General features: G+C 42.9%; 1 protein-coding gene across 1 annotated transcript in view; it reads right to left on the bottom strand.

Annotated features, from left to right (window-relative positions):
* The window catches only part of ELMO1 (engulfment and cell motility 1), a 588,614-nt gene that overhangs the window by 472,071 nt on the left and 90,254 nt on the right, over positions 1 to 26,289 (bottom strand). The window contains 1 exon segment of the mRNA XM_017860159.1: positions 6,055 to 6,205. Within this exon segment, the coding sequence (XP_017715648.1) occupies positions 6,055 to 6,132 (78 nt within the window). The 5' untranslated portion in view covers positions 6,133 to 6,205.

Raw genomic sequence — 26,289 nt, 5'->3', positions numbered from 1 at the left:
ATTAGCCAGTCATGGTGGTGCACACCTGTAATCCCAGCTACTCAAGAGGCTGAGGCAGGAGGATCTTTTGAGCCTACAATTAGAGGTTGCAGTGAGCTCTGATTGAACCATTGTACTCCAGCCTGGGTGACACAGTGAGACCCTGAATCAAGAAAAAAAAAAAAAAAAAAAAAAAAAGAACATATCTAACGGTCCCTCCTCTACATGATATAACCTCCAAAAGTTGGTAATACCTGTGAGACCCCTTTCTTCAGGTTAACATATGGGCAGTTTCATAACCATTTGTCTCTTCTGTAGACAACTGAAGTTAGAGAGGAGAATCATATATCCACCCAACAAAGAAATGAAACTAGTGGTTAGCTGGCAGGCCACGCTGGTGACGGGAACTGTTGTTATGTATGTAGGCAGAGGTGAAACTTTAACATCATGAGTGAACGTGGACTCTAAGACAAAAAGTGTCGACAGTGAACACACAGACCAGAGGGCTTAGCACTGAGGCTGGAACTGATCTAGAAAGAAGAGGAACCAGGAAGGAAACAATCCCAGATGAATCAAACAAGGAGGAAGAATCTCAGGCACTGAAGCTAGAGGATGGGAGGGAGAGTTTCAAGAAGATGAGAATGAGCAGCTTTGCCAAGTATAACCGAGAGGATGAGGACAAGCAAGGCAGAGGTGGCACCAAAAAGGGGAGCCCTGTAAAGAGGTAAACTGTTGTTCATGCAAAGATTAAAATAAGCATGGAACAACATTGATGGCATACTGGAAACATTTAAATAAGCCTGGAATGGAAAAACACAGAATAAAATACTACCCAAAGAGAGTTACTAGGTCAAGGGGAGGATTTTCCAAGGTAAGAACAGAAGAGTTCACTGTTGAAGGCAGAGAAGAAGAAAAGAACAAGAGAAGAGAACATGGATGGGACAAAGCTCCAGGTAAGGTGGAAAGGATGGGCTAAAACCTATGTGGAGCATTGGGGATTGAGATAAGCTGAAAGCACTGGAAACAAATTGGGACCACCTCTTCCCTCCTCTGCTGGCAGTAGAAGAAGCAAAACAAAACAGGAAGGCATGAGACAAAGGCATCAGGTAGTCTGTGGTGCCATGCAAATATGCAGGCAGAGAAGTTCTAAGGCAAAGACAGAAGTGGTAGCTTTCTGGTCTGTGTTTTCCTTGAAAAGCAAGGCCTGAGGGGGCAGGGCAGGGACAGGAAATACTGGAGGCTTGAAGACTTTATGCAGGGAACAGAAAAGCTGCTGCTTAGAAATGGTGAGTAGCCAAGATGGAAAAAAAATCACAGAGTACTAGGGAGCCAGTGAATATTCCACAGCACAAACTGGCTGTGTCCAGTCAAGACACCACTTTATTACCAGAGGATGCCTCCCACTTATCTTTTAATTCTGTCTCCTTCCTAAACATGTAAAAAGTTAGTCAGAGAAAGAATGAGAACAGAGGGCAACTGTTCACATGGAACTGCAGGTGAAAAGGAAAACCAGAGTACCTAATTTTCTAATCCAATGAGAATTTGCTTAAACTAACAGCAATAATGGCTGCTTTTATTAAGGAATCACTCTAGACTATGCAACATGCTACATTCTTTTCACATGTTTTCTTTAATCTTCACAAGGACCATCAAAGTAGCAAATTAATATCCCAAAAAGACTAAGGCTCAACAAGGCTAACTGAGACTTTCACAGAAAACAGGGCTCCAGGACTGCTATGGTCTGAATGTTTGTGTCTCCCCAAAAGTCACCTGTTTGAAACCTGGGCCCTATGGTAGTGGTATAAAAACATGCTTGACAGAGCCTGTTTGCACCTTCTGCCTATGGGGAAACATACAAGGCACCATCTATAAGGAACAAGCCCTCATCATACACACATCCACTGTGCCTTGATCTTGACTTCCCAGCCTCCAGAACTGTGAGCAATAAATTTCTGTTGTTCATAAATTGCCCAGTTTAAGGTACTTTGTTATAACAGCTGAAGGAACTAAAACAAGTGCTCACATCCAGGTTTAAATGTCCTTGGAGCCTATACTTTCCCCTTTTGCCACACCGCCTCTTACTAGATGCTGCTGATCGAAGTGCTTGGGATTCCAGACTCTTGACTGAGAAACAAATACATTATACAGGACATAATAAGTTAACAAGAACAGTGGATGCAGGAGCCTTGATGTATCCAAACAAGCATCCTCAGCCTCAAGCGGCCCCCCGAGCTTGAAATTCAACAATACATTGTGAAGGCAAGAGCAGGAGTCAGGAACCAGTGAGCTGGTAATTCTTTTGAGACCTTCCCGTGATATAGCAAAGTCCATGTGTAAGAAGCTCCTGGGGGTTTTTCCTGCTGAGTGGAAACACAGAATTTTCTCCTAAATATTTAGAAAGAAGAGAAACAAGTCCATCATGGTCAGACGTCCCTCTGAAAACTCCAGGCACTGATGGAGGGTGGCTGAGCAGAACTGAGTACCTGATAAGATAATCACTACTCAGGAAGCGCCTCCTCCCAGTGATTCATTCATGAAGTATCTTTTCATTTTAAGGACTGTTCACTAGGCAAGGAGAAACCACACTCAAAGACAGGCAGTTCCCAGTCTAATGACTGCTTCTCAAACTGTGGAAGCCCTTGGATTAGATTCATCTGGTGCTTATCACAGATGCAGAAGAAAGGCCCTGCCCCTGGCCAACAGAATCACGATCTCTGCAGCTGGGTCTGCATTTTGCATAAGGTGGTATATGCATATTGTATGAGTTCACTGGATGCTTCCTGTACACACTCAAGGTTGAGGACCACTGGGTTCAGTTGATAGACAAGCACAACACAATGTGGTAAGTGGAAGGGCACCCAAACTTTTGGGAGACAATAGAGCAGCAGTGCTTAACCCAACTTTTGGAAACGGCTTTTAGTGAAATAGCAGCTATCCAGGCTAAGAAGAAGCAAAGAGCTTTCTGAATGAAGCTAACATGCTATGAGAGAGAGAGAGGTAGGTTATGTGATCTTTACTGAACAAGGTAAAGAGAAAACCCAAGTAATGGTCATTTCTTCTACTCTTCATTGCATGTGAAAACATACTTCTAATTCTCATGCCAACTTCTGACTCAATCAAGAAACAACATCTGACAGCAACACTTTCATAAGTCTCATTGTAATTCCAGCAACTGCAGGGCAAGAGCGTGGGTTCCTAACTGTCTGTCTAGGTTTCCATATGTGATTAATAGGAGGCCTACAATTTAAGCAATTGTTTACACTTGTCATCTGTAAAATCAGAATCACCAAGAATCAGACAACGCAATATCACGTACCTCTTGATATGATGAGCCAAAAAAGACACATCGTTTCTCTACATTTCTGCCAAAAATACAAAACTCGAATCTGATCAGTAGGATATGTAAGAGAACCCCAAACTGAAGACTTTTTCTAAAACAGCTGTCCTGTACTCTACAAAAATGTCAAGGTCACAAAAGATAAAGACTGAGAAATTTCTAGAGATCAGTGGAGATCAGAGAGACCTGACAATAAACACACTACATGATCCTGGACAGGATATTACACCATAGAGAAAATAAGGCCCCATAGAGGACCTTATTGGGACAACTGATGGAATTTGAATATGGATTACGAACTGTGAATTTGATGATAGCATTATACCACTATTCAATTTATTTCTGGTTTTAGAAATGTACTGTGATTGTTATGTAAGAGAATGGTTACAATATTAGGACATACACACTGAGTGTTCAGGGGTGAAGGGGGATGGCGCTTCCAAGGCTCCATCAAATGGTTCCGGAAAAATAGGTACAGAGTTCTTTGTACTATCCTTGCAATTTTTGTGTGTTTAAAATTGTATCAACATAAAAGTACTTGTCAAAGCTATCAGGCCATGAAAAACAAGGAAAGACTGAGAAATTGTCCAAAATGGAAGGAGACTGAGGAAACATGACAATTGGTATCCCTGGATTGGATCCTCGAACAGAATAAGGACATTAGTGGAAAATCTGGTGAAATCCAAATAAAGTTGGTAGTTATGTTAATGTAATGTACCAACGTCAATTTCTTAGTTTTGACTAATGTAACAAGATTAACATATTAACATGAGGGGAAACCGGAAAAAGGGTATAAATGTAAGCATATACAATCTTTGTAGTTTTCTGTCAATCTAAAATTATTCCAAAATAAACAGATAATTTAAAATATATATATTAAAACACACACATAGCAAAGGCCACCTCCAAAGGCAGAGAACACTACACTAACCTCACAGGTAAGGAGGACTGTCTATTAAGAGCTGCTGTCTTAAAGCAGAGGTTCCCAAACTGCACTGACCATGGCAGAATCAAAATTAAATAGTTTACCAGAACCACTAAATTAGAGTCTCTTGGGATGGGACCACTGAAAACAGTTATTTCGGGTAAGTGCCTGGGTAGTTCTGATGAGTACCCGGGCTTGGGCACCAGGTATCCAGCTCAGCACGTCTCAGATTGAACTACGCACAGGGATACCCTGGGGATCTTGTTAAAATGCAGACTCGGGTCAGGAGGTCTGGAATAAGACCAGAGATTCTGCATTTCTAATGTGCTTTCAGGTGATGCCCAAGCATGTGATTCAAAGCCTCACAGACTGAGAAGGGCAATGCAACAACACAGAGGGGCCGAGGGCATGCCACTGCAGGGCATTCAGGACCTCTACACGTGTGTGAGACCAACTTCTATCTCATTGAAGCCATTGGTCTCTTAGGCTGTGGCCAAACCTAATCCAAACTACATTTAGTCTGCACCAAGTATCTCCAAACATTTTCTAAAGGTAAATTTTAACTAGCATCTCAAACCACACAAGAAAGCAGATAAGCATCTGTTGCCTGACTCAAAAGTATCCGAAACTATTAGGCATCTCTACTCTTCTCTATTTGTATAGGTTGCTTCTTGAGTCACTAGAAAACTACCTCAGAGAGCAGTTAAAATGACAATGATGTGTGGTCTGATGACAGCTTTTTTGACAAAAATCCCAAAAATTTACCCTTTCTTACATTTAAGTTTAAGTTCAATTAATTCTGATCTGACCCATATAATTCATTTTAATGATTCCTTTGGATTCACACAATTCCATATAACTCTTGCATTGATCTGCCACCAGATAATAAAATCTGAACAGGAAAAAAATTGTAAATCATAATCGTAAAATAGCATAGAGAACATAAAGATTGGAGTTGCCATGGTATTATAATTTTGAAAATGTAGAAGGCCATCTAGAACCCTATATTATATACATTACAAAACCTGTAAGTATATATTAGGTCTCAACCTTGTATTTCTTAAATCATTTGCTCTTGAATTCGACTACAGTAAAGTGAGGACAAAATGAACCATTCCAAGATAGCCTATAATCAAATAGTGCATGAGAATCACACCATACAATTCTCAAGACTCAAGTTAAAGGATGCCTTTATGGGTTAAACCACTTTTATAAGTCTTCTTGATATTTTTTAATTCAATAAACTTTTGTTGAGTATTTACTTCATGGCAGACAATATGCTAGACACATAGTGAATTTTACACTAAAAATAAAAATTACAATTGGCTGAAATCCAAGACTGAACCCCTCTATACTAATTTCATTATAAAACTATTAATGTAACAAAGTATCAGTGCATTTCGTTGCTTCTGCAAAAAATGAAGAAAAAAGTGATTTTAAAAATTAAGTTTTGTCTTGCCTGTGTTCCAACAATCTGCACATATTCATGTGTCATGGCAAGGCAGGGATGGGACAGCCTCCACTGTGTCAACTGCCCAGGGCCCGATCCACTTGTCCCTCCCATCTCCTTCCCAGCTTCAGACACAAATCCTGCATTGACACAATCCAAGTGGATGCTGGAAGAGTATAAAAACCCCATCCATCACTATTATATGTGCTACAGAGATCAAGCTACATTGCAACTATTACTGCACAGATTTTTCAACACAGCTAGAGGAAGAAAGGCAGAAGAGCGAACTATCCAAAGTCTATGAAAATTCCCATATAGAAAGGAAAACTGAAAATAAACACCCAAGGCTGTCACGTTACTAACCTGATCAATTTCCATGAGTTTGGGGTAGGCGCCCGGCCATTCGATGGCCACCTTGACGATGTCCGCGGGTGGCGGCATTGTAAGCCTCCAAAATGTTCAAAGCCAGTGGGACTGGGGATCCTACAGTGTAAACGGCCACACGTGTCTATACCTAATGAGGAATGACAGAAAAAGAAAGAGAAGTCACTCAGTGCAGATGCAGGGTGAATTCTGCTTCATCACTTCCTGTTTTCATGGTGGTTTGGTACGAAAAACGGCTCCCCTTTGTGCCTGGGTGCTGGAGGTGAGGGGCACAGCCAACGGTACAACGGGCTCCTGAGGAAAGAAGAAAGATGGGGATGCCCGTGCCAACGCCCTTGAGTCAAAGCCGCCAGGAGACGCTGCCCTGTGGGGCATGGCTTGCGCGAATCTTCAGTGGAAAGAAAGCTGTTCCTTACCACTGAGTTCTGCTCTGAATGGTGCCCAGGGTCTGAATGAGCCAGGCTCACTCTCTGTCCAGACATGCATGTAAACGTCTGGCGCTCAACAGTCTCCGGAAGGACAGATTGACCAGGAAGTCATGGTCAGGAAGCAGTGTTTCTTTAAAGAGTTTTCTGTGTGTCACAAATAGATCTCCGCAATATAGCAACCAGGATATCATGAAGGAGAAACACCCTGAGAGCTCACACACATGCACACTCATACTCCCTCCCCAAGGTCAGTTCCCACAATGCACCTTCGGTGGGGGGGAGGGGGGCGGGGCAGAAAATGTACAAATGTGGACTGGATGGCATTCAGAACAGACTCTGATTTCTCACTTGAATGAATCATGCTTCTTACACAAAGGAGGCAACCATTATCCTCTGCAGCCTCTTCCCAGGCTAGCCCATTTTTTGGTTTTTTTGTTGTTTTTTTTTTTGAGACACAGTCTGGTTCTGTTGCCCAGTGGCACAATTTTGGCCCACTGCAAAATTCAAGCAATTCTCCTGCCTCAGCCTCTTGAGTAGCTAGGGTAACAGGGGCCCACCACCATGCCTGGCTAATTTTTGCATGTTTAGTAGAGACAGGGTTTCGCCATGTTGGCCAGGCTGGTCTTGAACTCTGGGTGATCTGCTCACCTCAGCCTCCCAGAGTGCTGGGATTACAGGTGTGAGCCACCTGGCCTCGCCCCATTTCTTTTTAAAATTAGTTTTTTTTGTTAACAATCATGTGATACAAACTTGTGTGTTTGTGTGTACAAAGATGTACAGTGTAGAGTCTCTTCTCCCAGTGTCACCCGCCGACCCAATATCTGCTTTCACTCCTTATCCTTCCAGTTATCCAAAGTCATCAGGTATCCCTCCAGAATTTCTTCACGTATAGAAGGCAAATACAGAAATACATTATTGCATTTCCACTTTCTTTATATAAAAGGCAGCATTTTTTTTTTTTTTTTTTTTTTTTTTTTTTGAGACAGTCTCCCTCTATTGCCCAGGCTGGAGTACAGGGGCATGATCTTGACTCAAGACAACCTCCACCTCCCAAATTCAAGCGATTCTCCCGTCTCAGTCTCCCAAGCAGCTGGGATTACAGGCGCACACCACCACACATGGCTGATTTTTGTATTTTTAGTAGAGACAGCATTTCACCATGTTGGCCAGGCTGATCTCAAACTCCTGACCTCAGGTGATCCGCCCTCCTCAGCCTCCCAAAGTGCTGGGATTGCAGGCGTGAGCCATCGTGCCTGGCCAAAAGGGAGCATTCTTTTTGTTTCTTTGAGTATATTTTCTAAATCCTTCTATGTTAGTACAAAGAGAGCATCCTGATTCTTTTTACAGTTACATAGTAGTTCATTGTGTGGATGTGTCCTAGTTGATGAATCAGTCCCCTGCTGTGGACCATTGGGTGATTTCTCAAGTTTACTTATCATAAACCAAACTATGATCCATAAATGTATGTCTAACTAATTTTGCACATATGCAGGTACATCCTTACAATAGATTCACAGAAGCAAAACCGCTGGGTCAAAGCACAGATACAGTTAATATTGATAGCCATTTCCAAATTTCTCTCCATTGGACTTGTATGATGTTGCCTATTTATACCCAGCCTTACCAACAGAATGAATTTTTGCAAAACTGACAGGTTGAAAAATAAAATCTTAATGTATTTTTAAATCCTATTTCTCTTATTGTGAGGTTGAACATAAAGAGTAAAAGACACATGCTCCCTCTTTGTGAACAGTCCAAACCTTTGCCTCTTTTCTATTGGGTTCTCTTGTCTTTTTTGAGAAATTGGTATCTGTAATGAAGATCTTAAACATGTGCATTTGGTCCTTTATCAGACCAGAGTAAGCCTTGTCAGTTACTATCCCAGATCTCAGCAGTAGCTGGACATTACTGAGACAACAGAGATAGCAGAGTTAATAGAATCCTCACCACCACCAGCAGTTATATAAATAACTAACTTCAGTGCAGCTGACAAGTAAAGGAAATGAACCAAAACAAAACCGCTACTCCTTTGACCAAAGACGATTAGGGAAGCCTGCTGAGAAGCTAATCAGTGGTAACCAGCAAGAGCAAATCTACAAAGCACTGGTTTAGTCACTCATTCAACAAATAATTATTGAGCCTCTGCTCAGTGTCAGGTCTATTCCCCGTGCTGGGGATATAGAGCAGCAAATCTGGGAGTTAGCAACAAAGGATATGAAGAAAAATCAAGCAGGGAAGGAAACTGAAGCCTGTGCCTCTGCCAGTGTGGGAGGGGCAGGAATACAATTTTAAACAGGAAAATCAGGGAAAGTTTCGCCGAGAAGGCAGTAAAGACATGTGAGGCCAGATGTGGTGATTCACGCCTGTAATCTCAGCACTTTGAGAGACTGAGGCGGGTGGATCACTTGTGGTCAGGAGTTCAAGACCAGCCTGGCCAACATGGTGAAACCGCATCTCTACTAAAAATACAAAAATTAGCCAGGCGTGGTGGTGCTTGTAATCCCAGCTACTCGGGAGACTGTGGCGAGAGAATCGTTTGAACCCGGAAGGCAGAGGTTGCAAGGGGGCGAGCTCGCACCACTGCACACGAGCTTGGGCAACAGACCGAGACTCTGTCTCAAAAAAAAAAAAAAAAAGACATCTGAGAGGTGAGGATTGGAGACCTGTGGACATCTGGAGAAATCAGGTTCTAGGCCAAAACAACGGCAAAAGCAAAGGCCCCAAGGGAGGAGCATGCCCTGTTATGTTCCTGAAACAGGGTACTTGCTGAAGTGAAGGGCAAGAATAGGAAGAGAATGTGTTCAGAGAATGGTGGGGTTATCCTTGGTAGGTTCAGTTTACCATACTCCTGACCTCCTGGACAACTTCCACCACACCTCTTGGTTTGTGACTTCTAAAGAAGGAAGCTGTGTGTCCCTGCACACCTATTCAGAGTGTAAATCAGCACAGCCTTCTAGAGGGCCTTTGGCAAACTATACGAAAAGCCTTAAAATTTTGCATCCTCTTTGAGTAATTTCAATTTCCTAGAATGTTATCCTCAAGAAATAATTATTATTATTATTATTATTATTTTTTTTTTTTTTTTTGAGACGGAGTCTCGTCTGTCCGCCCAGGCGGAGTGCGAGTGGCCAGATCTCAGCCACTGGAAGCTCCGCCTCCCGGGTTTAACGCCATCTCCTGCCTCAGCCCTCCCGAGTAGCTGGGGACTACAGCGCCGCCACCTCGCCCGGCTTAAGTTTTTTGTATTTTTTAGTAAGAGATCAGGGTTTTCACCCGTGTTAGCCAGGATGGTCTCGAATCTCCTGACCTCGTGATCCGCCGCTGTCGGCCCTTCCCAAAGAGTGCTGGGATTACAGGCTTGAGCCACCGCGCCCGGCCAAGAAATAATTATTAACCACAGCAATGACAATTTCTGCTTTGTTTATAATTCTCGAAACTTGAAAACAATTGAATATTTGATAATGGGGATTTGTTAAGTAATTATAGTGTCTGCTATGTGCAAATGCAAGCAAACAATCTGTACTCCCAACTTCCTCTCCATAGTCTGTATGCTCTTTGAATACTTGAGAGCTCTAAGAACAATGCATTATTTCTGTGCTACATTACTTCAATTCAAGATCCAAGTTCAATTACATACCCTAGAATAAGAATTAAGAAAGCAGGCTCTAATGTGCAAAGAGACTCTGTGTGAATTTTAGGTAACATTCAAAAGAAAGCATACACCATCTTGGGGGTTAAGACAGTAAATAATAAAAATAAGAATGCATTTTAAGCACCTTGCCCCCACCTGTTCATAAAATCATCTAGAATTACAGCAAAAGAGGTCATCTAACCTTTTAGGAATCAAAGGCCACGCTTGTTTTTCTACCCTTTTAACTGGTATTTATTTCTCAAAGGCCGTTCAGGAAAAACCTGTTGAACAGGTGAGAACACAATAACGTTGGCTCCAGTGGAGAGTCAGAGGGGAGCTGTACACAAAGCAGCCATTGAGAAAGCAAAGGAGCAAGGAGGCTTCCCCTTGGGATTTCACTTAACCAAGCTCAATTAGACCTCACCAGTTTTCCCCAACATTAACAAACCACAAGGGAAAGGGAGGGGGACACAGCAAGGCTACTCTGGGGGTACAGCCAGGTGCACAGTTGCAAAATGGATGATCTAGTTCACATTTTGTCATCAGAAGTGCACACCTTATCCTCTTAAATTAATATCTTCACTAGGAAACAGCACCTAAGGCTTCTATATGTAATCAGTGTTACTTCTGATGAAATTTAGGGAAGAAAGGTTCTAGCATGGGCTTTCTCATTCCTGGCACAATTAGCAGCTGGGGCCATACTTCCTTGCTGTAGGAGCTGCCCTGAGCATTGCAAGATGGCTGGCAGCATCCCTGGCCTCTGCCCTCTAGAGGTCAACAGGCCCTTCCCCTCAGTCATGACAAATGTTCACGTGTTGTAGAAGGGACCCGGTGGGAGGTAACTAAATTACAGGGGAAGTTTCTCCCATACTGTTCTTATGGTAGTAAATAAGTCTCACGAGATCTAATGGTTTTACAAGGCGAACACCCTCTCGCTTGGTTCTCATTCTCTCGTCTGCTGCCATGTAAGAGCCTTCTGCCATGATTGTGACGCCCCTTCATCCACATGAAACTGTGAGTCCATTAAACCCCTTTCTTTATAAATTACCCAGTCTCTGGTATGTCTTTATTAGCAGCATGCAAACGGACTAATACAGGTGGCAAGCTAGCAAATCCTCTAGGCGGATTACCGACGATCAGGGCAACCCATCCCATCCTTGAACTGGACACAAGGCACACGGTCTCATCGGGCTTTCCAGGAAAGATCAACGCACAAGCCCAACTCTTCGTGAGACATAACTGAGAAGGAAATACATTCTAAAATCTTCAGCCAACAAAGTGAGCGTCCTGGTGTCCTATGTTTCCCCTAGCACAACTCTGGGGTTACCAGACTCCCTCTGTCAACTTCTCCCCACTACATCTGGAGTACTCCAAGGGCAAAGTCCACATCACATTCAGTTACAGATTCAGGGCCACAGTAGGCAGGCATTTTAATACATGGGTGTTGTATGAATGCATCCCCTCCTCAATGAACATCTCATTAGAGCTACCAGCAGTACAACTGGGCCTAGTGTTGTCAAAATTACCAAAGTAGATAACCTGGTATTACTTAAATTGCCCAGTAAAATACAAGTTACAAGAAGTTGTGTAGACAGCCGGGTATAATAATGCTTATACAAACTAAAATTTAAGAACCATTAAAGGGAGAAACAAAAGGGAAGTCTAGGCAGGTGGCTAGACATGCTAATCATTATGCCTTCCAAAGTCACTATCAAATCCCAGGGGGTGGGTAAAGAATGGGCAGAGAATGCTATACTGTTCCTGCTTGCCTGCTGGCTTGACTTTATTCCATTCCAAAAATATGAGAATTGTTCCGTGTTTAATACTAAGATTCTATCACCTCGATATGCACGTTAAATGGCATGTTTATAGTTGAGTGAATTAAATGAGAAAGAGGAATCACTTCTTCTTCTAAAGTTAGGTATTGAAGTCTGCATAGCAGTTAACATCTGACTCTATCACCCATGAACAAGCCCACTCTTCTACTAAATGTCTCCCTAGCTTTGGGTGGCATTTTGAAGACAACGGAGAGAAATCGCTTTGACTCCCACCTAGAAACTCATCTCTCTACACATTGTTCTATGCCCAAAGTTCAACACACCTCTTGCTGCAGTCTCTTAAAGATGTTACATGTCTACAGGTTTTTCCATACAGCATAATTAATTCTTTGGGTTCCACAAAGCTCCCAAATATCTGATCACTTTTGTTTTTTCTGAATTTCCCATTTGGTTTTAGTTTTGGGTGCCTGCAATGGCTCTGAACCCTTTAATGCTCTTTCTAGTCTTTCTGTTGCACAGTGAACCCTACTGAGAAAAAAATTAAGCCTGTAAGGCCATTCCTGCAGAAGCTGTGTATTGGGGAAACGAACACACTTGCCCTGGTGAACTGTCTGTCCCCTCCCCCACTGCACTCACAAGCCCAACAGATGGACCAGTGGAGGCCAGGGCAGATCAATGGGTGATAAACACCAAACAGCTGGAGAAACGATCTGCTTCCACTCCTCAGCCCCTTCCTTCCTCCCCAGGAAAGCTGTCCTCTGCCCCGCTAACAGTCATTATCCACTGATGATGGATAATGCGTTTATAATGATGATGGGGATAGTGGGAAGGGAGCTGTTCATCTCACATTTTTAATGTTGAGTTGTCTCTGATAGAAAAAGACATAAACCACATTTTCCCCTTGCATTAGGTTAGGCAGAAAGGGAAAGGGCTTCAGGAGGCGCATCCACTGAAAGCAGCCTTCCCTCTTGGTCCTGCTGTCTTCCTAGAGCCCTCTAGTCTTCACTCTTTTTTTTTTTTTTTTGAGACAAAGTCTCACTCTATCGCCCAGGCTGGAATGCAGTGGCGCAATCTCAGCTCACTGCAACCTCCGCTTCCCGGGTTCAAGCAATTCTCCTGCCTCAGCCTCCCGAGTAGTTGAGATTACAAGCAGGCACCACCCTGCCCAGCTAATTTTTGTATTTTTAGTAGAGACGGGGTTTCACCATGTTGGCCAAGCTGGTCTCGAACTCCTGACCTCAGGTGATCCACCTGCCTCGGCCTTCCAAAGTACTGGGATCACAGGCATGAGCCACCGCACCCAGCCTAGTCTTCACTTTTGACAACACTGCCCTGCATGGTACACTGAACCTCAGCAGGGGCCACTGAAAGAGGCTTTGGGTAAAAGTTTTGCTCTTCTCTTCTTTGTGCTACCATCCTTCTTATGCCAAACAGACTGAAATTCTCAATACCTTTGGTGTTTAGGTCAAAGAATACATGAAGCCAATGGTGCTGTCAGTTGTCATTCAGGATGATACGAGCGTCCAGGTTTGCTGAAGCCAGTCTTTGTTTCCCATGGGAGCAGCAGTGGTGGGCACGTGTCCCCCAACCTGCCCTATACTGGAGGGTCTGGATGGAGGGGTACATGGTGCGGGTGTCATTTCAGGTTCCTGTATCAGGGGCCTGATGGCCACTCTGAAAACAGCCCGGGGCCAAAGAGGAAGTCTGCAGCTTCAGAAATGAGGGAACACGGTGTGTTCAGAACAGAACATACAAGCACTCAGCAGAAAGAGAATAAACAGAGAATGGAATCGCGTGTGAGGCTCAATATTTCATTTTCTGTATACGCTGTTGACAAAAGCCATGTATGCTAATCTTAGCAACAATTCAGCCCATTGATTTGACAGGTGGGGAAATGTGCTATTAGCTACGGTTGGCTTGCAACATAATGGAAACTTGCAGAGAAAAATCTTTGCTTTCCCAGTGTCTGGCATTGACATCATGAAGGCTAGGGGAGCGCTGCCAGAAGGAATGGCGGGCAGGAGCCCAGAGCAGGCATGCGGCCGGGCACCGTAGACACACACTTTACTCACTCTTCTTCACGGCCCTGACTGACAGGTGTTATTTGCAGTAAATTAATGAAGATACTAAATATTAGCTAGTTTAAATGACTTCCTTCAAATCCTTAAACCCTCTCAGGGCGACAGATGCCTCTTCAGTATGAGAACTATTAAAGGTGAATTGTGTCCCCCCTCAAAATTTGTATGTTCAAATCCTAACCCCCAGTACCTCAGAATGTGGCTGTATTTGGAGACAGGACCCTGAAAGTAGTAAGGTAAAATGAAAAATGAGGTCTTCAGGCCGGGCCTTAACACCGTGTGTTTGTCTGTTATCCTTATAAGAGGAATAAATCTGAACGCAGAAGGTACAGAGGGAAGACCATCTGAGGACACAGGGAGAAGACAGCCATCTGTCAGCCAAGGAGAAAGCCCTCAGAAGGAACCAACACGGATAACACCTTAATCTCTGACTTCCAGCTTCCAGAACAGTGAGAAAACCCTTTTCTGTTAGTTAAGCCCCCCCGACTGTGGTACTTTTTAATGGCAGCCCTAGCAATCTAATAAACCACCAAAGACAGAATGCATCAAAGAAGAGCCTGATGATTTGATACGAAGAAGCTTAAAAACTTCTGAATTCCAAAACCTTCATAAAATTGAGACAGTGCTCGCTTCAGCAGCATATATACTAAAACTGGAACAACAGAGAGGATTAGTGTGACCCGTGTGTAATTTTTATATATTAAAGTATTTATTTTGAAAATTTAAAGACGAATAACAATCTGAAAAAAAAAATTGCAATAGACGTGATCCAACCTAGTATAAATACCCTTAATAAGGATCTCATAAATTTATTTGTTAGCTGGGCACAGTCGCTCGCGCCTGTAACCCTAGCACTTTGTGGGGACGAGGCGGGGGGATCACTCGAGGCCAGGAGTTCTTGCTCTGCTGGGGATGAAGCTGAAGTGGCAGCCATGCTCCATGGGGAAAGTCATCCGCAACACGAAAGAATGAGGCAAGGAGAAGCTAAGACAAGTCAAGAGGAAAACATTCAAAAGGGAACAAGGACAGGATGCCTAGCTATGTTCAGTTTCTGTCGAGTTTCCTAACACTTTTCCTTCAGTTCTCTGAAGTACCCTAATATCCTCCCTAGACAAACTAATACATTCCTCATTATGCTAAGTAAGCTTGAGTTCAGTTTCTGTCACTTACAATTGAAAAACTCCTAATACATCAACCTAACCATATCTGTTTACTGCCCTGAGTGCCAAACTTGTCATTAAATGACTGGAAGGCAAAACAGACTGAAGTTACACACTCTAACCTTGCAATCAAGAGGAAATGATCTTTTGCTCCCCAATTCTAGAGCTTCATATAGCTGCAAGTCCACATCTGTGACCTAGCGCTCAGCACCTAGGGGCTGCCTTTCCTCTGTGGGACTGCTACCAGAAGTCACACATGGACTGCACTAGTTTTACTCTGGCATTTCCCACACAGCACCGCTTCTCTGAGTTATTTATAAATGCAATGCAAAAAGAGGATTCTTGGAAAACATGGAACGGAATAATATCTAATAACTAGTTCATGTACTATATACTTTCCAAGACAATTTTATGAATTAGGTACCATTACCAGCCTGTTTCACAGACAAGTAAACCAAGATGTAAAGACATTAGGTATCTTGCCCAAAGTCTCACATCCACATATGGAACCCAGCCAGAATGTAATCTACATGTCTGATTCGATAAGCTCATGTTTGTAACAACTATGCCATTTTCTTTTAATAGAGACAAAGTCTCACTATGTTACCGGGTCTTGAACTCCTGAACTTAAGCGATACTTCTTGCTGCAGCCTCCCAAAGTACTGGGATTGCAGGCTAAGCTGGGCTCTATGCCATTCTTTTGAAATAGTTTCCTTTACTGCAGGACTTCTCAGGGACTTTAATGTAACACGTGTCCTGTGAAATGTCCATATGCAATCTACAATATTTCCCAAATGTATCTGTCCAGGAAACTTTTTTTTTTAAATAAAATATCTTGTGGCACAGCGTTCTCATAAGCCATACTTGGAGACTATTTGCCTCCTCGGCTGCTCAGAAAGAAAGAGAATCGCTGAATAGACTTAGCCAGGAATGTAATGGAAAGTGGCAGAGAAAACTTTCCGTTAGTCCCGTATTGAATTATCATCACCTGCATCTATGGGCTTGTCTCCAGGAAAGTAGCCCAATTCTTTTGAGCAACTCTTTCCAACTCACAGAGAACACTAAAAATTCTATTAACTGCAGCTTCTACTGTGCAAAGCAACAGAATGATAAATAGTAAAAAGAAACAGAATACTTGCATTTGTAATCATTTGAACATCTCATTTCCTGCTTTAAATCTGTAGATGGTGACTTGGGACCTCTAGGATATAAACCTTTTCAGCCTGCATCCAGGTACCACCGGTGCATCTTCCCCCACCCAACGAGTCCCTGCTCCCCAAACCCCACGCACTTGCAATGGTTTTGTAAGTCAGACATGAAAAACTGGTTCTACCTTAAGACTGTCACTGATCAATTTGCGGCGGCTGCTGGTGGCACTGCGTGAAGAAGGAACCCCCAGGCTAAATCAGGATCATCCTCCAGCTAGCTATGGTCTGGGTGAAGGACTAGAGTACTTGAGACAAATGTTTGCAGTATCTCTTCCCAATTCATAAATGGCTTGCCATTTCCTGAGCCTGCCAAGGTCCTCTGTGTCCAGAATTGGTGGGTTCTTGGTCTCGCTGACTTCAAAAATGAAGCCGCACACCCTCGCGGTCAGTGTTATAGTTCTTAAAGATGGTATTTCCAGAGTTTGTTCCTTCAGCTGTTCAGATGTGTCTGGAGTTTCTTCCTTCTGGTGGGTTCGCGGTCTTGCTGGCTTCGGGAGTGAAGCTGCACACCTTCGCCGTGACTGCTATAGCTCTTAAAGGTGGCACGTCCGGAGTTCTTCTTTCCTCCCGTGGTCTCGGTGGCTTCAGGAGTGAAGCTGCAGACCTTCACCGTGAGTATCACAGCCTATAGAAGCAGTGCGAACCCAAACAGCGAGCAGCAGCAAGATTTACTGTAAAGAGCAAAAGACTAACACCTCCATACAGCAAAATAGGACCCCAGTTGCAGCTGCTAACTCGCGTGGCCTGCTTTTATTCCCTTATCTGGCCCCACCCACATCCTGCTGATTGGTCCCTTTTACAGAGAGCTGATTGGTCCATTTTACAGAGACCTGATTGGTCCGTTTTACAGAAAGCTGATTGGTCCGTTTTGACAGTGCTGATTGGTGCATTTACAATCCTTTAGCTGGACTCAAAAGTTCTCCAAGTAACCACTGGACCCAGAAGCCCAGCCGGCTTCACCTCTCGCTTTCACCCTGTCTTTGTTCATAATGTTCTCTCTACCTCCAATGTCCTTTCCTTCCTTTGGGTCTGCTTCAAAAATTCCCATCTAGATTTCAATGCCTATCTCACGTGCAAGCTCCTATTAAAGATTTCCCTTACCTCACAGCCTCCCATGCTAGAAGTAACTGCCCTGAATCTGTCTTCTTAGGTGCTTACAATGACCTACCAGAGCACTTTTCCACACCTTATCTTATTTGTTTATATGAGTTCCCTGAGGGTAGGCCTCATATGTTATTCATCTCTGTTGCTCCAGACCTGATCAGACAGCATGGTAAAGAGCAGCTCAATATTTTTCAGACAAGTGAATCAATAAATGAACCACTCTTTCCTTAAAACCAAATTCAGAGATTAAAATTACAAATGTGAAGGATTACTCAAGCCAGTGATGCATTTTTAAAATCCAGAATTCCTTGCACAGAAAACCTTCCGGCATTTCTTCAAGCAGCAGCTATTCATTTGTTCCCACTGGACAGAAATAGAAAGGGAGCTGCTGAGAGGTGAGAGCACGGTCTACTCCAGATTCCTTTTCCTCCTGGAAAAAAATCTTTCAAAAACAGGATGAGACCTGAGCTGAGCCACTCGCTCTCTTCCCTTCACTCCAAGCTCTCTTGCACTTTGGGAATCTGCATTTCAACTGGAAAGTTCATCATTTTGCAAACTAATGCACACACTTCCTCCCTTGTTCTGGTTTTCTGGATATTTGCTTTTCAAATTCCTTTTCAGCTGTTGTAATGCCAGTGGCTGCTCCCTTCCTCCCAGCAAGCCCTGTCACTCCGTGATGTGTGCACAGTCCCCAGTGGAGGAGGCAAGGCTCGAGCTCAGTTCCCTATCGCAGAACCCAGACTCGAGGCCACAGGAAGTGCTGGAGCATTTCCACCATCCTGTGAGCCAAACATTCAAAGTTTCCAAATCTGCTGATCAAAAAACAATATGCGAAACTTCTTTCTCCAGCCCTCTCTCCAGCAACAGCAGAGCTCTAACTGCTACCCCTAAGAAATTTGATTGCATCATATTATCAGTGAAGGCCCCTGCAGAACTCTGGGCTGTGCCTCCACTGGGTTTCACCTGACAACCCTCATACACAGAATTAGTCATTCTGATGCATAATGCAATGCCGCATGGCTGCCTTACACAGAATACCATTAGGCTCGGCCTTTTTCTCCCGGGCTAGGGTCCTTATTCCCAGAAGAGCACAGACTTGTATGAGGTCTCTGGGGTCAGTTGTTGGCCTGGGTGTTAATCCTGGTTCACTCACATTGAAAACGCTGTGACTCAGGCCGGGCACAGTGGCTCACATCTATAATCCCAGCACTTTGGGAGGCTGAGGTGGGCAGATGACCTGAGGTCGGGAGTTTGAGACCAGCCTGACCAACATGGAGAAACCCTGTCTCTACTAAAACTACAAAATTAGCCAGGCGTAGCGGCACATGCCTGTAATCCCAGCTACTAGGGAGGATGAGGCAGGAGAATCGCTTGAACCTGGGGGGCGGAGGTTGCGGTAAGCCGAGATCGTGCCATTGCACTCCAGCCTGGGCAACAAGAGCTAAACTCTGTCTCAAAAAAAAAAAAAAAAAACCAAAATAGAAAGCGCTGTGACTCTGGACAAGTTACACAACATGCTGACCCTCTCAGTATCCTCATCTGTGAAACTGGAATGACAGTGGTACCTTTCTCATAGGATTATTATGAAGATAAATCATCTATAAAGCAATTAGAGTAGTGCCTGACCTGTATTATTATTTGCCAGACATGGGGTAGCTGGATACATAAAACTGAGGAAACACATCTGTAGTCCAGTCTCGTGAAACACACACAAGCCACACTGCATGAGAATTCCTTTTGCTGTAAACATCATAACCGAATTGGACAAACAGCTATGGTACTAGAAAGGAAATAATAACTTCTCCTTAAGTTCAGGGAGCTTTTTAGATTTGAAGTTTCGAGGGCGTACAAAAGATTCCAGGTGAATGATTGTGCTGACAGAAATCGGAGAGGGGAAAGTTAGGGTAAGATTCTGGAAGGATTGACCTACATTGCAAAGGCAGGAAGTCACAGAGAATTGCCTGAGCAGATGCCCTCATGGAAAATAAGAGAACTATTTTCTCTCCTGACCACAGGTCAAGTCCTCTAGGAAAGTTCTCTGAGTACACGAAGGTGACCGGGATTCAACTTGTTCTAAATCCTTTCTCCCCAAGGAGAACCGGATGTCATCTTGAGTTATGAGGCAGCTGAGTGCTTTAAGAGGGCCTACAGGGGAGCCTCTGCACAGAGGGGGGGATCTGCTCCCCTATTACTGCACAACTTCCCCAACTGTATGTTCTTCCAGCCTTGCAGAGTGACATCTATCCTTTTCTGTCTGACCCTCCCAGCAAATAGACAGAGGGTAGTGTAGGACTAAGAAAACAATCAATACCCCAAAATATGGAGCTTTGACATGCTGAGTACTCTGAACTAAAGAAGACTGGAAGGTTTCAGAACCAAGGCCTCTCTGACCTCTACTGCTCTCCTTTCTCCCATCTCTCTTTCACCCCTGAAGCAACTCATAAAAAACAAAATTCCATGGTGTCTATGTGCCACATTTTCTTAATCCAGTCCATCATTGATGGGCATTTGGGTTGGTTCCAAGTCTTTTTTATTGTGAATAGTGCTGCAATAAACATACATGTGCATGTGTCTTTATAGTAGATTGATTTATAATCCTTTGGGTATATACCCAGTAATGGGTATATACCATTTCTGGCTCCAGATCCTTGACGAATCACCACACTGTCTTCCACAGTGGTTGAACTAATTTACACTCCCACCAATAGTGTAAAAGTGTTCCTATTTCTCCAAAGGATGAGTTCATGTTGTTTGCAGGGACATGGAAGAAGATGGAAACCATTATTCTCAGCAAACTAACACAGGAACAGAAAGCCAAACACCGCATGTTCTCGCTCATAAGTGGGAGATGAACAATGAGAACACATGGACACAGGGAGGGGAACATCACACACCAGGGCCTGTGTGATAGGGGAGGGATGGCATTAGGATAAATACCTAACATACATAAAGGGTTGATGGGAGCAGCACACCACCATGGCATGTGTATACCTATGTAACAAACCTGCACATTCTTCACATGTATCCCAGAACTTAAAGTACAATTTAAAAAAAGAAAAGAAAAATGATCAAGGGATAGGAAGACAAATTCACAAAATTCCTTTAAGCATTAACTTATCTTAATAAAAGAATAATAAATACAAAAAAAAAATTCCTCCTCCACAAGGTAGGTCATAGAAACTAGAACCTCTCTCCCCCAAAGTAAACCATGAAACCTAGGAAGGTCACTCTCTTCCTTCTCCCCAAAGACCCTTTTTCCAGAGGGATCCTGCCCTATATCCAGGAGGAAGAAATGCTACACAGAAAGGCCAATAAGAATCTGAACCAACAGCCCTTGCTGAGGTTCCTCCTCAGTCATACTGCCATTAGGTCACACCATTTGTCCAATCATAGTTCTACATGGCTGTCCATTCTATATCAAGCCTAAGCATAAGAATAGTTATGGGGCTTTGGGTCTTTGTTTCTGGGGCTTTTGGTCTTCATTTCTGAAGGCTCTCATGTCATAGAAAACTTTGATTAAATAACTGTGTTATGCTTTTCACTTGCTAACCTGTCTTTGGTTTCAGGAGTGTCAACAGTGGCACATATGATGGTTGAACACAGGCATCACACTATCACACACTGATAGTAGGCATGATCCACCTGGGGCCTAATGAGCTATGCTGGCGAGACCTCAGCCCAGCTGCCCCCCAGAAGCTGTGGTTTTAGTGGAGACTAAGACACAGTGATTACTCAGCTTCATTCCTAGGGTTGTCTTATCATGGCTCTAAACGGCAGAGCCTCAAATGTTTCTCAGGAAAGATGCAGTTAAAAAACAAATTTCCCCCATTTCAGGGTTGCAGATATTTTACCTCTCTAGTTATTAGCCACAACCCTACCCTCACTAGTAAGACAAACAAACCTATAGATTTTTTTCCTTCTCATCTCTTTCACCTTAGGAAGCTCTGCCAAAACTCCCTGGATTTTATGATACAAATCTCTTCCTTCTAGTTTTTATCTGAGCTCCCTCACAAGTTTGTTGCAGTTTGATTTAAGATAAAACAGTCAGGGCACATACTATCAGCATGGCCATACGGCCACACTGTGAGAGCTTTTCACACAAACATCAAGATGACAGTGGAGTCAGTGGGCCATGCTTAAGAACAAGAAGACTTGTTCCTGCTCAAATGCATAGATAAGTAAGATCTGAGGTGTTATATGGCAGTCCATGGTGCATATTTGGGGGGAAAGTGGTATGTGGTTCTATTCTGAAAACCAGTATTATTGATTACATCCTAGCATTGCTGATCTGTTCACTGGTATCCCAAGGATAACATTCTGAATGAATTGTTTTTTTCATGTTCATTTTCCCCTCAAGTTAGCCTGGACAGAGAGCTTCCCCACAGCCTGTCTGCACTCCCTGGGAAATGATCAGATTAAAAGCTGATAAGAGGAAAACGGAGAAACTTCCAACCCTGTGTTGGCAGTTTGCTAATTTCATAGTTCTGAAAATTTACTTTGATTTCTCCTCTAGCCTCCATTAACAGGATGCTGATAATTTCAAATGCTTTGTATCTGCATTCAGTTCTAGCAAACTTGGAACTCAACTTGCTAATATCCGCTTTGACAAGGACTCCATTGTGCCATAACCAAACTAATGACAGTAAAAACAAGTACACAAACACCGACACACACACCCCTAGCTAGAGTGATGAAGGCAATTGTGAAAAAATGAGAGAAGGCCATCTTGCAACTTATCATTTTACTACTACAATATACTTTGCCTTGCCCAGAAAAATACCAGATATTATAAACCCATGTGGAACACTTGAGTTCTGCTGACAAGTCTAGTAATGGGTACAGATCCTGGGGCCCAATTATCTGAGGTGTGAATTTGATGAGTAAGGTTAAAGAAAACCAGATTCCACTGGACACCTAAGATTCTTACTTTTCTTGGCCTTTCAAATCAAGGTCAACTCCTACAAACTTTACAGAGGAAAGATGGGGAAAAAAAAGAAGAACAGGATTTGGAGGCAGACAGACCTGGATTGGAATGTAAAAGCAGGTAATGTGTTAAGCCCGGCCACAAGCTGACCGGATTTGCATTTTACCTTTGCCTGCAGAAGAACAGACTGGCATGGGGCAAGGATGACAGGGGTAGGTTGGTAAGAAAGTGACTGATGGCAGTGACTTGGGCTGGGGTGGTCGTGGAGACAGAAAAGGTGATGGATTTATAAGCTATTTAAAAAATCAAAACAATTGATAATAGACAAACAGGGAGAAGCTGGAGTCATTGATGACCCAGGATTATGACTTCTGTAACAGAAGAGGTGGTGATGTCATCTCTGAGATAGGACTACTCCAAATAGAAGATGGACTCTCGGCCAATTTGTTGACCAGTAACAAGGCAATGGGTGTAGAGACTCATCTGGAGGAATCAGTGGTAAAGTCCAAGCCGTCAGTGCCAAATACAACCTTCCTACTCACTTCTTCCTTGCAGGACTAGATATCTGCTTTACTGCAGATCACATATAAAAATGCACAGCCATTTTCTCCTAATAAGCAGGAAGGCAGCCGAGTACAGCAGTTAACAGCCACTGATTGGACTCTGACTGTCTGTATTCTAATCCTAGTTTCACTACCTCCTAGCCTTGTGGCTTTGGGAAAATTCTTCTCTGTGCCTCAGTTTACTCAACTGTAAAATGGAGAAAACCATAGCACCTGTCAACAGTTTCTTAGGATGAGTACTAAAATAACTGTAATAGCCAACACACCTATGTAACTTACCCTGTGCCAGGTACCCTATTAAACAGTTAATATAAATTAACACATTCAGTCCTCACAACAGCCCTGTGACAAAGGCACTATCATAATCCCCACCCTAAACATGGGTAGATGGAGCCACTGAGGAAACCGGTCACTCATTTGGCTAGTCAGCAATCTAGCCCATCCGCAGTGCTCTGAACCATTACCCTAAACGTCCTTGGACCTTAATATGCACAATGCTTAGAACAGCGCCTGGCACTGAGTAAGAGCCAGCCAACATTATCCCTGACTCTGAAAGTCACATCCCGGCTGGTTCACAAGGAAGACAAAAGCTTTATGCACTTTTCCATTAGTGATCATGGTCACACCTTTCCACCTTGTACTTGTGTAATACTGACTGCGACACAGTGAACTTGCTTCTGACTTTGACTCTGTGGACAGGAATCAGTTATGGCCTGAGATTTTCAGCCTCCACAAAGACTCCATTCTTGATGCTGTGATAGAAGCTGCAATTTGACACTACCTCTGAGAGTCAGCTCTGCAGGAAAAATACCCCCTGGCTCGGATCATAATTTCCGGTCTGGTAAAACGGGGATCTCTTCGTGACCTACAAGCTTTTACCTTTTTCACTTCATGAATGGATAAACTTTGTGTGAGTTGAATACACTCTCCCTCCCCTTAGAGAAAGAACAGAGAGATTCTTTTATAAGCAGATAACGTGATTTTATTTCCACTAACAAGGAATAATCTTAATTGACATCTTGCTCTGTCAGAGTACAGCCTCAGAACAAGTACTCAAAACTGAAAGAATCACTTTTTGGTAACAGGCCCCAGCATTTAATGAGCTTATGGTGGCAAAGAACCTACATAGCAAATCAATTCACTCAGGTACAAGAGAGTTCACTGGGACATGGCTTAAAGTGAAAGTTTATGAAACTTAACTGAGATAAAAAAAAAAAGTTGACATTTCAAACATCTACATAAAGTTTTCTAGGTAAAATTAGTTCAGCCACACACTTAAAAGACAAAACTCTAGGGGTCCAACAGATACATAACTTTTTGGAGAAAAATCCAGAATCTGCCTGTGGGTTGGCCTTAGTACAACCAGGAGGAGCTGAAGTGGCTGCCTATTCAGAGGTGGGATTAAATTAGGCTCCTCACATTTCAAAGATTTCAACCCAGTACTCAGCCCAACTGAGTAGTAAGGTCTATGTGGTTTTCAGTAACTGCAACTTGTAAAGAGAAACTGTGCTCTGCCCCCTTATCAGTAAGTCTAACACTGAATTAACTGCCATCCACAAAGGTGGTGTCTACATTGTTCTCAGGAAAATGTTATAAAAACCTTAAGATTAAAGAATAGAAAATAGTTTAATAATTTATGGCAAAACTATGAGATAGAATAAGAGTCATTTTTTTAAAATCACATTAAAATACGAGTGACACTGGACAATATTCACAACATATTTTCAGTGATTCGTTTACATCCATTGACATTTGAATATTAATAAGTATTTACTTCAGTACACACTCATTATGATGACAAAAACTTAGAACAACTCGAATTCTCATACATTGCTGATAAATACTAAGACTTTGAAAACAGTTTGGTCCATTTTAACAATATTAAATACACATTTATCATATGACACAGCAATTCTACTCTTAGGGATTTACCTAAGAGAAATGAAAACAAAGATAGGTGTATGAATGTTCGTAACAACTTTATTCATAAAAGCCAAAAGCTCAAAACAACTCAAATGTCCGTCAATCGATGAAAAAACAAAACGTCATCCATACAATGGAAGACTACTCAGCAATAAAAAAGAATAAACTCCTGATACACATAACAATAGAAGTAAATCCGGAGTGAATTATGCTGAGTCGGATACTGGCACACTCTAGCTTAGGGGCCAAATCCAGCCCTCTCAAAGTTTTATTGGAACAAAGCTACACCCATTCAGTCCACATTTCATACTACCAACAGCAGAGCTGAGTAGGTAGATCCTACAAAGACTATACCACCTGTAAGCCTAAAATATTTACTATCTGAATCCTTATAGAAAATGTTTACCAATCTCTATGCTAAATAAAAGAAGTCAGTTATAAAAGACCACATACTATATGATTCCATTTCTAGACAATTCTAGAAAAGGCAAAATTATATTGATAGAAAGCATATCATCTGGGCACAGTGGTTCACGCCTGTCATTCCAGCACTTTGGGAGGCCAAGGCCGGCGGACGGCTTGAGCTCAGGAGTTCGAAACCAGCCTGGGCAACACGTAGAAACCCTGTCTCTATAAAAAATACAAAAAAATTAGCCAGGCGTGGTAGCACACACCTGTAAGTCCCACCTACTTGGGAGGCTGAGGTAGGAGGACCTCTTGAGCCCAGGAGGTGGAGGTTGCAGTGAGCAGAGGTTGCACTACCACACTCCAGCCTGAGAGACAGAGATCCAGTCACACACACAAAAAGAAAGCCTATCAGTGGTTGCCAGGGGTGAGGTGGGAGCAGAGTCTGCAAGGGGGCACAAGGGAACTTTTTAGGGTAATGAAACTGGTCTGTTTCTCTCATACAAGGTAGCATGAAGAAAATAAAAAAATAAAATAAAGCTTTAAAATGGTCTGTTTCTTGACTGTGTTGTGATGGTTACATGACTACATACATTGGTCAAAATCACTAAATGAAAATTGATTTTATTGTACCTCAACAGAAATGTATATATTTTATATATATATATATAATTTCTCCATTACATCCTTGTGCCAGGTATTCCCAGGTACTACCTCCTGCCAGGTATGCTTCCAGGTATTGGGCACAAGACATTGAACACAAAACACAAAGTTTCTGCTCAGATGGTACAGTTATAATATGATGGGGCCTCCCACTGTCCCCCAGTGGACATCTGGCATGGGTAAAGCCTGTGATAAGCCACTGGGACTTTTAAGATTGCTTGGATCCACGGCAGAGTTTAGCCTAAACTAACTAATACAGGGCTCATTTCTGAGTCCTTGTCTTTCTCCAGACATTGTCTCTAGGTAGTCTCATCCAATACCACAGATACTTTTTTTTTTTTTTTTTTNT

This window comes from Rhinopithecus bieti, unplaced genomic scaffold, assembly GCF_001698545.2.
Source record: "Rhinopithecus bieti isolate Rb0 unplaced genomic scaffold, ASM169854v2 scaffold_51732, whole genome shotgun sequence".
Lineage (NCBI taxonomy): Eukaryota > Metazoa > Chordata > Mammalia > Primates > Cercopithecidae > Rhinopithecus > Rhinopithecus bieti.
Note: the sequence above shows the minus strand (reverse complement) of the source record. Positions and strands in the feature narration are given on the sequence as shown.